This window comes from Suricata suricatta, chromosome 15, assembly GCF_006229205.1.
Source record: "Suricata suricatta isolate VVHF042 chromosome 15, meerkat_22Aug2017_6uvM2_HiC, whole genome shotgun sequence".
Taxonomy (NCBI): domain Eukaryota; kingdom Metazoa; phylum Chordata; class Mammalia; order Carnivora; family Herpestidae; genus Suricata; species Suricata suricatta.
The window spans coordinates 31,380,359-31,395,783 of record NC_043714.1 but is presented as its reverse complement, the minus strand read 5'-3'; the positions used below and the strand labels follow the sequence as shown (position 1 = coordinate 31,395,783).

The following is a 15,425-nucleotide window of genomic DNA, read 5'->3' as shown; positions in this document are numbered from 1 at the left end:
TATTGGTCATCTTGAGCCAGACCAGAACAGATCAACTAATCCAATCCCCTGTAAACAGAATCCAGTGGAAGTCTGTGGGCATTTACGGACTGTGGAAGGTTAAGAAGGAGTGTAAGCTTTGGAGTTAGATCTAGATTTAAGCTTTAGTCTTATGGGATATAAGTAGCCACTTAAAAGCTTCTGTAGCCGTAGGAGGTATCTTCACCTCTGTGAGGCCTTCTTCTTATGCAGAATACAGATTTTAATGGCTAATTTAGTTACTGTGAGATTTGAATGCATTAATGCATGTAACGTTTCCAACCCAGCATATGAGACATAGTGGGCCCTCAATAAATGGTACCTTTAAAAAAACAAAAACTCCCTTTAAATAATAGTTCCTTCTGCCTAGTAGAGCATAGAATGGTAGCTTGGACCTCTCCTTTCTCTGTTCATGAGCCAGAGGCCACAGTGTATCTGAGGCAGTTGGCCCTTTTCATCAAAAAGGACAAACAATGCGTCTCTCTAGTCAACCTAGCTAAGAATGGTGTCTGATCTTCCTCTTCCTTCAAGGAGCCCTCGTACCTCAGACAATTCTAGAGTGTGAAGGAGATAATGACCACCATGACGTGAAAAAGCATTACTGTGAAAGCTCATTTTTCAGGCTGTATTTCATTTGAGTGTGTTTAGAAACTTGGTTACGCGGACCTAGCCGGAGTCTGATTCATCCTAATTGGTTTTCTCTGCTTACTTGAAAAGTTCCATATATCTTCTCGTCACTCAGCAAGTGGCGAGTCTTACCTTGGTTCAGGCTTAAATTGGGCATAAGAGAACTGTAGAATTAAGGGACCACACACCTCACAGGTTGCACAGTGGGTACAGTGAAAAAGGCAACTGGACTTGGGCCTGAGGCCTGGCTTCTTGGCTTCTAGCTAGTTTTTGGTGAAGTCCCTCAATATCTCTCAACTACAAAATGATAATTCTTTCTCAGTAGGATTTTTTGTATGTGTGGTAGTGGTGAAATTGCTTTAGAAATTGTATAGAAGTGTACAAAATAATAGTTTATATTCCAGTAGAACTGAATTTGATGTGTAAAATAAATACTGCACTATACAGAATTTCAATATCAAATTGTCACCACTTATGAATTCCGATATTGCTCTAAGATGAAAGGCTTTATCCTAATTCTGTGTGTCTGTGAAATGTATTTCACAGATAGAATATATTATAAATGATCAGTAATTTTGTTATCTGATTTTAAATTAACATCATGATACTAGTTGCAATCATCCTGTAAACGTGTGAATCATTCTCCTTACTAAAATACTATTTGTAGTATTACTTAAGTATCCAACAAGGGTAAAATTGGAAATATCAAGTGCACAAATTCATTTTTAATTTAGGAAACCCAAAGACTCTCATATGGAAGTATTTAGCCATATCTATCTACTAACACGAGGGAAAACAGGGTTGGTTTTTATAAAACCTATGATTTAGATAGTTCTCTTTTACAATATAAGAAAATAAAACCATTAAAACTGATCTGACTTTTGTGGGCTTTTTTTTTTTTTTTACAATATCTTTATTTATTTATTTATTTTACTTATCTATATTTCCTGATAGGCAGAGATGATGACATAATGGCCTATTGAGGGCAGAGAAGTTTCTATAAAAACCCACATGAGGTGGTGTCTGTTGTTCCTGCATGCTGACTTGCACTCGGTTATTCCAGAAATTACCTTTGTTTGCAGAAAAGAAAACCAAGTAGGAGATCATGGCGAGTTCTGACTGGGGATATGATGACAAAAATGGTAAGAGTCCTTCTGTTCGTGTAGAGCAAAATACTAGTTCATTGTCTTTTTCAGTAAAAGAGATATTGAGCATTTAAAGAAAAATAAATCAAATATAAATAAAATAACTGTACAGTCATAAGTCAATGGTTTGCATTGCCTGACTTGAATAATTATAATAACTTTGCATGTACTCTTAGCAATTGTCCTTTGGGACATGGAGGTCTACAAAGTGTGTTCTCTGTCTCTTCCTCTTTCTCATTCTCTCTTTCTCTCTCTCATATGTATATTAGAAATCTAGTGCTAATTGTAAAATACTTACCATGGTGTTGACAAATACACAATTTCATAGGATAGTATAGGAAAGTAGCATTCTTAAATGTTGAATTTTCATTAAGGTAAACAGAATAGCATTTAAGATACCTGAATTAATCCTAGTCTAATAAGCAAAGAACTAATTATACTCCTAAAACTTGGAACCAAACCTGTGATGAACTTTTGATTGTATGCATGTTTTTGCCTTGGTAGGTCCCGAACAATGGGGCAAGCTGTATCCCATCGCAAATGGCAATAATCAATCTCCCATTGACATTAAAACCAGTGAAACCAAGCGTGACACCTCTCTTAAACCTATCAGTGTCTCCTACGATCCAGCCACAGCCAAAGAAATTATCAACGTGGGCCATTCTTTCCAAGTAACCTTTGAGGACAATGATAACCGATCAGGTGAGTCAAAAGATCCTTCTGATTACGTTTTCTTTAACTCTTCTGGGACAAGTTCAACAATAGGACTTCAGGAAACACAAACGTCATCCTTGTTCTTTCGTGCATGTGTGTAATACACGTAACTTTGCTACAATCTGGTGAAGCCTCTTGGACTTCTGGGAAACTCGCAAGTGGTAAAGATGATTTTTGGAACCCCCAGCCCTTCTTCCTTCAGCCCTTCTCTTCTGTGACACCCTCCCATCACTTCTTTTTACATTCACTTCACACTCTCTAAAATAAACAGTATTTTCTCCCAAGAAAGTCAAATCAACCATGATAATGAATATAGAATACAGAACATGAAACTAAAAAGGGGAATATTTTCTAATTGAAATGAGGATGGAGGAGTACAGTAGGAAAGAGAAACAGAGAGAAGAACGTATTTATTTTTTACAGCCAGAGAAATAGCTCTATCATTGTGAGTAGTCTATATTGGGGGGAGCTGGGGGCGTTTGAAAGTGTTCGGATCAAAGATAGACTTTCTTTGCTTTGGCTTCTTATAAACAGCTTCTCGGGCCCTGCTGTGGAGCCGAGCACGGCCTTGGGCCAGGTCCCGCCGCCGCTGGAGCTCTCGGGCCCTGTCTTATCCAGGGGCGCCTCCGCCGCCCCGCAGGGCCCCCCCCTCCGTGTCGAAGGGCAGCAGCGGTCGCCGGCTGCGCACGTCCACCAGCCCGTAGCCACGCTCCCCGGACGCGTCTGAGCGGAAGGGGCTGAGGCTGCGCTCCGAGGCGCTGGGACAGGCCTGGGGGCGGACCGGGAAGGGTCCCGCAGGGAAGTGCTTGTGCAGGAAAGAGCTGCTGCCTCCCGGCGCTCCGGCTCCCTCCTGTCCTCCAGCCTGTCCGCGTAGATGTCCGTCTGCGTGGAGTGACTGTGCTGCAACAGGCTCCGTTTGTTCTGGGCCTGGGCGTCGAGGCCGTGGGCTCAGACGCTCAGCAGCTTATCTGAGTCCTTGATGTTCTCGAAGATGTTCTGGCCACTCCACGAGGAGCTCTGAGGGCACACCTTCAGGAGGGAGAGGGTCAGGGAGTCCTGGCAGCTGCGCAGCTGCGCGTACCAGTAAGAAAATAAGTCTTGCATAAATCTTGCGAGATTTATTCTGTGCAAAAATACACTTGTATATCTCCCCCCTCCACTAGGATACTGTAGTCACTGAACTATCTTCATACCCCAGAATCCGGCACATTTCCTGCTACATGGTATGATTCTCATAAATATTTCTTGAATAATTGTTAAGTGACAATTTCATAAGACAACTCTACTGACAAAAGGCAAAACTCGTTTTAGCACTTACCTATAAGGTTCTGAGCCTAAATTTTAGGCACCTTGGGGCTCTCTCCATTGTTAATATTAGATGAGATCTGGTATTATGTGTGCTTAATTAGTCATATGACTGTGGGCTTTCTAATGGCATAGTCATTCGATGTCAAAATTTTTAAAGTGACCCTACTGGGGGCGCCTGGGTGGCTCGGTCGGCTAAGCCTCCGACTTCGGCTCAGGTCAGATCTCACGTTCGTGGGTTCTAGCCCCGAGTAGGGCTCTGTGCTGACAGCTAGCTCAGAGCCTGGAGCCTGCTTCTGTTCTGTGTCTCCTTCTCTCTCAGCCCCTCCCCCTCTCATGCTCTGTTTCTCTCTGTATCAAAAATAAATAAAGCATTAAAAAAAAATTTCAAGTGACCCTACTGCCCCACTGGCACGTTCTTTTGGTCCCTGGACAGGCATTCTCAACAAAACTGTCAAGATACACTGTTGTGTTTTGACTAGTAAAAAGTATGTGATGAGTAATTTGTTACTCAAAATAAATTACTAAGCTCTTAATGCATACTGCCTATATAGTCTTTGTTGAAAGAATGAATGAGTAAACTTAGAAATTAAAGCATATTCAAGGAATCTCTATAATTCAGTCACCTTCTAATATATTTTCTTGGCAACAGAAAAAGGTAAAATTACAGCTTATGTGGGTGTGGAGAATTGTATGTAACTCAATGTGATGGTCAGGGACACACCACACATATGAACGCCATTTCGTGAATGTAGAAAAAAAATTCGATAAGAGAAAATCTTTGACACTAGTGTTTGTTTTCAGTTCTACTCAATCCATTTTAGTGTTGGTGTATATCAAATGCAAAGACAAACATGAGCTTATGATCATAAAACTAATAGTAGTTCCCTTTTTCTTCTAGTGCTGAGAGGTGGTCCTCTTTCTGACAGCTATAGGCTTGGTCAGTTCCATTTTCACTGGGGCCGCACAAATGACTATGGTTCTGAACACACAGTGGATGGAGTCAAATATTCTGGAGAGGTAATGTAACTTAGTAACTGAGACCTGATTACATTGAGAATTGCTCTCAGAAGCAGCCCCTTTACTATATAAGCACCATTATAATAGCTCCAAGGGAATGAGCATTCTGGTCTGTGTAAGAGGACTCCCAGGCCCCATTAATAGCAAACACACATACTGAATTTGGCAATAGAAGGAAATTTTGCATGTGAAAAAGGTAGCTGAACTTGGAGTTGAGCTCTGAACCCAAGAATCATCTTTCTCTTCAGAATGCCTTAAAAACTATTACCTTGGGGTGCCTGGGTGGCCCAGTTGGTTAAGCATCCAGCTTCAGTTCAGGTCATGATCTCATGGTTTGTGGATTCGAACCTCACGTCAGGCTCTGTGCTGACAGCTAGTTCAGAGCCTGGAGCCTGCTTCAGATTCTGTGTGTCCCTCTCTCTCTCTGACCCTCCCCTGTTCACACTGTCTCTCTCTGTCTCTCAAAAAAAACACAAAAAACAAAACAAAACTATTAGTTTGACATCAATCTCAAGAGGAGGTGTGCTCTCTTTTAAAGTTCTGACTCTAAACTGGCCACACTGTTTGCTTCCTACTCAAATGTTCAAGTTTGGACCCACCAGTGGCATAGGTGTGGCCAGGCGGGAGCACTTCAGTAAGACTCTACCAAGAGTGCAAGTTTAACCATAGGAATGGACACAAAGAAAAACATACATCTGAGTGAGGGTCTGAGAGTTCTTGCTGTAGGCCACCACCCTCTTGACTTGCCCTCACAATTAAGTCTGTGATCCATTTCAAGACATTTCATCTGGATATACACAGAAAAATCAAAAATATTTGCATCAAACTGTCAACTGAGCATCTGGGAGATTGAAAAAGAAGAATTTCTGTTTTTTATATGTATTAATATAATATATAAATATAAGATATATATTTCCATATATACAGGTTGACTTTTTATTTTACTTTTACAAAATGAATTTGTAATACAGTTTTGCAACTTTTTTCTACTTACCAATTTATCATAATCATTTTTCCAAGTCAGTAGAGTTAATTCTACGTCATTCTTTTAATGTCTGCATAGTATTCAATGTATGAATATATCAGAATCTATTTAACTGGCCCCCATTGATGGACAATTGCAATGCCCTTTGCTTTTTCTTCCATTGGATTTTTTTACTTTCACCAAAATATACTGCAATGAGTACACCTGTACATACACTTTATACCCCAGGGAACACACATCAGTGGGGAAGACTTTAATAGCGGGCATTGCGAGGTTACAGGGTATGTGTGTTTTTTGTTTTGATAGAAGTTTTGAAAATCGTATACACATATAACCGGCTTTATGCTACAATGTAAAGCTTGGCTAATAACTTTTAATACTACAGAAACCTATTAAATGTTTCTTCCAATTTCTCCCTCAAAATAAAGTAGACTAAACTCAAATGGACTTGGAGCCTACACTAATACTATGTCTTTCGATGGATATCTGACTGCATCTAAGAAATCTTAATCAGGGGTTCTCGCATCTAATTTAAGAAAAATAAGTATAATCCAGGCTAGAGATGAGAGGCACTTAGCCACAAAATTCCACATTGAGGAAAGGAGGGGGTGAGGGAGGGAGAGCAGGAGTTGGAGGAGAGAGAGAAGCAGCCAGAAAGAGAGAGCAAGAAAGAGAGACAGAAATTAAATAGATGGCATGGAGAGAATTAGATAATTGAAAGTGATATGATTGACCAGATGATCACTTTATGTTAGGTGATCAGAAAAAGATTCTTTCAGTAGAGTGGCATTTGTGTTCAGCCTTAATTCAAGACAAAAGGCTGCCATTGACAGATTATGGGGAAGGACATTCCAGACAAAAGCAGCAGCTAATGCAAAGTTGTGAACAAAGCGAAGAGGTATAACCCGTGAGATGTGCTTGTTGAAAGAGGGCTGTTGATAAGGGAGGAAAGTAAGAATTAATGACAACTGTTGTACTCTTTGATTGAGCAACTAGGTAGACGGTGGTACCTTTTCCAAAGATGGGAAAATGGCACAGTTTTGCCAAGGAAGAAATCAAGAGTTATACTTTGGCCATGTTAAGTTTGAGATAGTTATTAGACATTGATGTGGAAATATTAGGAAGGTACCAAAGTGACATATATACATGTTGGATATTCAGATCTAAAGTTCCACAGAGAAGTTAGGCTAGAGACAGTGATTTGAGAGGTGCCTAGATGTGCTCAGGAGAATGTGCTCTTGACCAAGACTCCTAGATTGTCCAGGAACCCCTACCCATAAAGTTACTAAAAAGTATCTCACACGACAGAAATTATTTCAACTGTGTTCAAAACTAGTTATTTCAAATTCTTAATCTGTTATACCAAAGCAATTTTTTAAAAGGAATAATATTGACTAGTTACAATATTAGGGGAAAAGAAATTTTACTCACTGTTTCCCTGGAAACTACAAATTGCCCACTCTCCTCAATGTACATAACCCTTCTTAAGAGTGAGAATATAGCCCTTTTTATCCACTAGATAAGGGTTCACATAAATGTTATTTAAGCCAGCAGTATATCTTCGTACATTAACAAGTTAATTTATAACTTTTTGTCTTCATAGTGGTACAAATAGCTAACTGACCACATTATCATTTTCAGCTTCACATAGTTCACTGGAATTCTGCAAAATACTCCAGCTTTGCTGAAGCCGCCTCACAGGCTGACGGTTTGGCAATTATTGGTGTTTTGATGAAGGTGAGTTACAGAGAGCTACAGAGCTCAGTTAACATGCTTTCTTACCAATCAGACATCAAAAAAGTATAAAATACAGCAAAAAGATATCTGAGTCTCTTTCTGAAAATTTTTTTCCTACTAATGCCTACAGGAGAGCAAACAGTTCTGAAGTACTTTGTTGCTTTGTTTTCTCTTGGTTTTTTTCCCTTTTTAAGAGAGAATTAAGTTTCAGGTAGGGATAACATGGGAAGATGTTGGAGGGGGGTGGAATTTCCATTTTCCAGCTTTTCCAAATTTCCTTTTCTCTCAACTTCTTACTTAATAAGTTCAGGAATTTATCAATATAATGTATCAGAAAAAATACTAAGAGGACTATTATTTCATAAAGAAAATTCAGCTAATTAAAATATCACATGTTGGGGCACCTGGGTGGCTCAGTCGGTTAAGTGTCTGACTTCGGCTCAGGTCATGATCTTGCCGTTCATGGGTTCAAGCCTCACGTCGGGCTCTGTGCTGACAGCTCAGAGCCTGGAACCTGCTTCAGACATTATGTCTCCCTCTCTCTCTGCTCCTCCCCCACTTGCACTCTCTCTCTGTCTCTCAAAACTAAATCAAGGTTAAAAAAATTAATTAAATAAACAAAATGTCAGATGTTGAGGCACCTGGGTGTCTCATTCAGTTAAGCATCTGACTACTGATTTTGGCTCAGGTCATAGAGTTCATGGGATCAGACCCTCCACTGAGCTCTGCTCTGACAGCTCGGAGCCTGCTTGGGATTCTCTCTCTTGCTCTGCCCCACCTCTGCTTGCTCACTCTTTCTCAAAATAAATAACATATAAAATAAAACGGCATATGTTGCTGAAATCATCTATAGGAGAATCCCTGAAACGTCCTAAAGGGAAGTTAGTATTAAATTGGGTATACTAGGATCTTTTGGGTTCTGCCCACCAAATTCCATGTGGTGGGTTTCCTCACACCTCTACCAACAATTCTTGGGCACCAGCAGGGTATCTAGGAATTCAACTCAACTCTAACACTGTTTACCCAGAGATAGCATCAGGTTCCACAGGTTAAGGATTCAGACTCACAGGATTACATGTCCCCCCAACCCCACTTCAGATGTCAGTCTCCAGCCCAGACGGTTGTTACCTGTGCTTCTGACGGACTGGCTATAAATCCAAGATTCCCAGGACCTTTTCCTTGAGTTCAAAGAGGTTTGCTTAATTTGCTAGCACAGCACACAGAACTCAGAGAAACACTTAACTTACTAGATTACTAGGTTAATTATACAAGGGTATAACCCAGGACTAACCAGATGGAAAAGATGCATAGGGTTAGGTATGGAAAAAGGCAAAGAACTTCTTTGCCCTGTCCAGGCACATGGCTTTACCTGTATCTCCCTTAATTCACCAATCTGGAAACTCTCTGAACCCAGTCCTTTTGGTTTTTTATTGGGAGCTTCATTATTTAGGTACAATTGATTAAATCCTTGGCCACTGGCAATTGATTCAAGCTCCAGCTTGTCCCCTCTGCCATGCCTAGAGAGGTCTGAGGGTAGAATTGAAAGTTCCAACCTCTAATCCCATGGTTGTTTCTCCTGGCAACTGGCCCTTACCTTTAGATTCAGTCTAGAAGTCCCCTAATTAATGTAACAAAAGACACCTTTATCACTGTCATCACTTAGCAAATCCCAAGGATTTTAGGAGCTCTGTGTCATAAACATATGGCTTATTATAACCATCACAGGTGGCTAACTTTTGAAGTTATAGCAATTCTAGTTAACCTTTATTGAGCACTTACAACATGCCATGCATTGTACTAATTATAACAAATAAAACAAGCCAAAAGTAAGACGTTGTGTTCTGTATCACAGTTTTGCTAAATTCCTGGATTTTGACTTGTATATCCTTGAACATCTTGCTCATATTAAATTAAAACCAAGGTTTTGTTTGCCACTTTATCTGTGGTGTGAACAATAACATACCCGGAGCCATTTTGAAATGGAGCCACAGTAGCCGTTTCAGAACTGCCTTGCACCTCTTGCTTTCTGAACCTTTGAACTGGGCCAAACTACCAATGTTCCAAGAAGTTAGCAAGAACAAGAATATCCTATTTTAGAGAACTGATAAAAGTGCACTTTTATGAGTGACCACTTCACCTGACAAATTCATGAAGTACAAATCTTACCCTCTGGTCTGCGCCAATGAACTCTTCTCAAAAACTACTTACATGGGGGAGCCTGGGTGGCTCAGTCGGTTAACCATCTGACTCTTGATTTCGTCTCAAGTCATGATCTCAATGTTTGTTCGTTTGAGCCCTGAGTTGGGCTCTGAGCTGACACCATGGACTCTCTCTCTCAAAATAAATAAATAAAAACAAAAACATAAAAAAAATACCTACTGACATGATCATCCTTCTCTTCCATAAATGAGTCTATGTCCTGTAACTGGAAAGCTATTTGGGTTCCTACTTCAATCTGTGTATCCCGAATTGTAATTCTTTGATCTCAAGTAAACACTCTGCCTCTTTGACTGTTTTCTTGTTTTTACGTTGAGAATGGTTACACAGTATGAGCAATTGACAAAGCACAAGGGACATACACCCAGCAAAATTCCCTCTCCCAAACCAGAGAGAAAATATCCTACCTTTCTTCAGTTACAGTTTCTGATTGAAAAAAAATAGCTAAACGTAGGTTGACTTAATAACAATTTGTAACATCTTTTTTTTTTTTTAATTTCCAGGTTGATCAGGCCAACCCAAGACTGCAGAAAATACTTGATGCCCTAAATGCAATTAAAACCAAGGTAAATAGACTAAATTCATCAGTTTAAGTCAGAGAACAAGAGGGACACCTGGCTGGCTCAGTGAGTTAAGTAACTGACTCTTAATTTCAGCTCAGGTCATGATCTCACAGTTCCTGGGAGATCGAGCCCTGCATTGGGCTCCAGGCTAAGAGTCCAGAGCCTGCTTGGGATTCTCTCTCTCTGCCATTTCTCTGCTTCAGCATACCCACACATGCACGCACTTTATCTTTCTCTCTCTTAAAAAAAATAAAACTTTAAATGACAAATAAATAAATAAATGTAAACCAGAGAACAAGAATCCACAGAACTACTGAAATCATTTAATTACATACATATTTGAAGTGGGGAGTAGAAAGCCTAGTGCAAAAGCTACCAATCTGAAAATCCAGGTACTACTTGGATATTGCTTGCTTCTGAGAAGGTCTCTGACTCAGTTTTGTTTTGTTTTCTTTTCTTTTCTTTTTCACAGTTATTGTTTATCTATTTCAGCAGAATGAAGCCTATATAAGATATTTCAATATAAGAAGAAGCCATTCAAATTTTCTATAAAAACTACATCTAACTAAAATGTGATCTTTTTTTCCCATTCTGTGAAGAAAATTGCCTCTATGTCTTTAACAGTACAAAAATGGAGGAGTTAAGGGTATTCTTTTGAGATACCACTAACATGACACTAATAAACAACCAAAACAAAAAATAAGAATAAATAGAATAAGCTAAAACATAACTAGTATGCATGTTACTGGAATAGTTTCTGGCATCATTCCTAAAGAAACAATAAATGTTTGGACACCTGGGTGGCTCAGTTGGTTAAGTGTCTGACTTCGGCTCAGGTCATAATCTCGTAGTTTGTGGTTTGAGCCCCGTGTCGGGCTCTGTGCTGACAGCTCAGAGCCTGGAGCCCGCTTCCAATTCTGTGTCTCCCTCTCTCTCTCTGCCCCTCCTTCACCCCTGCTCACACTCTGTCTCTCTTTCTCTCTCAAAAATAAATTTAAAAAATTTTAAAAAGAAACAATAAATGTTTTATTCTGGAAGTGAAATAGCTTCTAGAGAGTATAGATTACTTTAAAACTTTTTAGCCTTTGTTTATGTTCAACCAAAGGAAAAAAGAAGAGATTGTTTGGCCAAAAAGTCAGTGTAGCAATTTTTCAGTCTTCTGTTACTTTTATTGTTTGTATCTACAAACTTAACCAGTGTATACCATATAGTAGAAAAATTAAATTTTCAGCTAAAAGATCAAGACAATATATATACCAAGATAATATAACATAGACACCATATATGTATATGATGTAAGTATTTTAAATCGTGGTATAATGATACATTACTTTTCTTTTTCTTCCAGGGCAAGCGAGCCCCATTCACAAACTTTGACCCTTCCACTCTCCTTCCTTCATCCCTGGATTACTGGACCTACTTTGGCTCTCTGACTCATCCTCCTCTTTATGAGAGTGTAATCTGGATCATCTGTAAGGAGAGCATTGGTATCAGCTCAGAACAGGTAGAGTATAAAGGTGAAAGCGTGGGACTTAGGAGTGCAAAGCAGGAATATCACTTCAATTCACAGTATTAAGGGGAACATTATGATTTCAAATAGATTTTTGAGGAGTTTGTTTTCCATTCCCAGTGAAAAAGATTCATTTCTGACCTAGGTCTATTGAATAATTAAACAGAAATGTGCATTATAATACTGTTTTCTACTTTATACAGAAAAAGAATATGAGATTCTGAACTCCAACTATCTTTTTGACTTTATTTTAAAAAATCCAACCTTGTTAAGTGTCTTCCTAAGAATTTGAGAAACAAAGAAAAGATTGTCACTGGAAATTCTACTAAAACTTTGAGGAAATATGGCTCACGATAGACATACCTTGAAAGTTGACAAAGGTTTTTTTTGTTCTTTTTTGAAGATTTTAACTATTAACTATCCAACAAAATATCTCTTTAATTATTGTTTATAATTATGATAATAATAACTACCACTGATTGAGCAAGCACTTTTATTAAGTGCCTTATAAGTGTTTTGTCAGCCAATTCTCAGAACAAACCAATATGGCAGGCAATGTATGTAGCCTACTGGTAACATGTGCTCCATGCCAAGCACCATTCTAAGAACTTTATGGGTAAAGTTTACACGTTTACTCTTCATAACAACTGAATGTAAGTAGCTGATAGTGTTGAATATTTTTCCTATCAGCCATTTAAAGGGCCTGCTCCGTGCTACATTATCTGTATAAAATTTTGCCTCTATTAAATCTATATTTAGTGATAAAGTGTTGAGGGCATGCCAATTTTTTTCAGTTGCAATCATTATTTTCACTTACGCAATTTTCTTTTAATTGTGAAGTCAGTGATTTTTTTCTTCCTGCCTCAATAGTTTTATAGGCCAGTTGATGTTTGCGTGGAACTCTTACAAGTCTATCTACATTAAATGACAGGGTTGTTTGTTTGTTTCATAAGCTGATGTTTTAGGTAAAATGTAGGAATATATTTTGGGGTGGGAAAGTGGTTATTCTGAGAGCTCATAAATTACACATTGTGCCTTAGCAAAGAAGCCTTCAGCCATAGCGCAAGTCACTCTAAATAGGCTAGATTTTTAGCAGAATAGGACATACAAGCTGAAAACAAACTGATGGCTGTCAGAAGGGAGAAGGTGGGTGATGGGCGTGATAGGTGAAGGGGAGGGGAAGGTGCAGATTGGGAGCGAATATGTCACAGGGTTAAAAGGCATAGCACAGTGACTATAGTCAATGTGGTTGTAATTTTACTCTACAGAAACTGAGGCAACAAGCAGAAAGTCACTCACCCATTTAGCTCAGTTGACACTCTGAGAAAGCTGGCATTCTAATCCAGCCGATCATTGATCATTTAAACCAAATACCTAGTTCAAAGCAATGTGAAGGAATTTTTGACTTCCACCCTTCCAATTGGTGAAACCATTGCAATCAGTAACTTAGTTTTTTATTTATCAGTGTATTGATAATACTGGAAATAAAGTACTTTGTGAAACTTTAAAAGTCTTTGAGTCTCTAAATATTTTATCCTTCCTCCCAGCTGGCACAGTTCCGAAGTCTTCTATCAAATGTTGAGGGTGACAAGGCTGTCCCCATTCAGCACAACAACCGGCCACCCCAGCCCCTGAAGGGCCGAACAGTGAAAGCTTCATTCTAGTGGGACCGGGAAGGAACTTATCTTCTCTCAAGGAACACTGCCCCGCTTCTGACACAATCCAGCAAAACTATTTTTAAGAAAAAATTTATTTCAATACTAGCAAGGCAGCATAACTGCAAATTTAATCTGTAGAACTGCAAAGTTTTAATTTTTGTTCTTAAAGCTTAACTCAAATAATCATCTATAAGCTTGTTAAACTTGTGTGTAAATTCAAGTTTATTTTGTGAAATTATTTATAATTATAATTAAAGTATACTGAATAATTTCTTAGTGATTTATATCTCTTTCCACTTTATTCAGTCTAGTTGAACCAATAAAATAATTTTATCCTTTTCTTGTCTGTTATGCATTGTATTTCTTTAATATTAGTTTTCTACCCCATTTACATTCAAAAATCCTAAGTGCCTTATTTGCAATATTATTTTGCCTCAACTGTAATAACCTAAGAGCAACTTGAGATGAGATATTGAGAAACTTATTTTCTTACTCTTGAAGGCAAATATATAGCTAAGATGACAGTTGCATTTAATATCATTATGCCAGCCCAACATTTGTGTTCTCTGTGATTAAAATGGTGTCTTTTCCATTAGTAAAGTCAGTGGTTCCTCCCACTGCCCCCCATTATTATAACCAGTTAGCTTGAATGGAGAATCTATAATTCAAAATTTGAAGAAAATTCAGCAGTGAATGGTTCATAAGCATGATGATTTCATTTGGACATAAAATCATATAAAAACATCATATAATTTCTTAGTCAGATGTGTCTCTAAACCGAAGCCAGTTCTTTCTGAAGCCATATCTACACCCAGAATTCAAACCCATGTCTAGTGTATAGTCTTGTACTTTACTTTTGTCTCCTTCTTTGTGATTAAATACAAGGAATTGTATTGGAGACCAAAGCCCATACCCATTCCAATGCCTTAGTGAATGTTACAGAATCAGTAGGAACTTATAAATAAATATAAACACAGTTTTGAAAGACAGATCAAGCAGATTCTTCATTGCTCTGAGGGAGCCTTTGTATAAAGGTTGTGTTTACTTTGTACCTAAAAACCGCACTAAAAGACTTCTTTTGAAATGTTTGATCTGGGGCCCAGAATTTAAAGAATCCTACTTATTAAAATGTAATAGGTCCAAATAATACTTTAGCTCTTATCCCATAAGCATTGTATAAATAGAAATACCTTCTTTGCAAGAGTAATGTGTGTATTTTACTGTATATTTGCCAGATACTGAGAAAGCCTGAAGCAGTTACCCTTGTCCTGTGATTCTCTTGTTTCACATGAGTCACATTGATAGGATTTTAATTCTGAGGTTATCAAAGGTCATCATGAAAGTCAAATAAAGAGGCGTATGAATTTAATGTGAGAAATGTATCTGCATCAGGTATGAAAGGTGTAAAAATTTTTGCAGAGAGGTATCTGCAAAATATACCTGCTCGGAACCCACAGTGTTTGAAAACATTTTCCAAAATGAGATTGAGCAGTTAAAAAGAAAACAAATTTCACATCAGGAATCTGAAAAATATTTAACTTGATGACCCATATATTTTTAAGAAGGTTATAATATATTCTTGAATTTAAATATTAATCTGTAAGTCTTATTATGAAGAGGGCAAAGAGGTGACACAAGATATATGATGGTCATCAAACTTTATCCCTAAGCTCAATGCCAACTGGGGAGCATGTTTCCCCCCACTGCTTCTGCCAGAATTTCACTTATTTGGCAGAACTCATGAGGTGCATTATGGGGGCTTTCCTCTGAAGTAGCCGATAAAAGCAGCTGTTGAGAGAAGATATGTGGACAAGGCATTGGATGATCTAAAAAGGCAACTCATATGTTTCTTTGACAAGCCCTCTCGCTGTGCACCCTCTTTCCTTGCCAACGTAGGTAAATGGTTTGAACATCCTGCAAAGATTT

General features: G+C 38.5%; 1 protein-coding gene across 1 annotated transcript; it reads left to right on the top strand.

The window, feature by feature from the left end:
• The first annotated feature begins 1,688 nt into the window (after window positions 1-1,688).
• CA1 (carbonic anhydrase 1) lies at window positions 1,689-13,810 on the top strand. The gene is made up of 7 exons (XM_029923685.1): window positions 1,689-1,787; window positions 2,295-2,492; window positions 4,711-4,829; window positions 7,456-7,551; window positions 10,272-10,334; window positions 11,680-11,835; window positions 13,389-13,810. The coding sequence occupies exons 1-7, from the start codon at window positions 1,751-1,753 to the stop codon at window positions 13,503-13,505; spliced, it is 786 nt and encodes a 261-aa protein (XP_029779545.1). The 5' UTR covers window positions 1,689-1,750; the 3' UTR covers window positions 13,506-13,810.
• The last annotated feature ends 1,615 nt before the right edge of the window (window positions 13,811-15,425 follow it).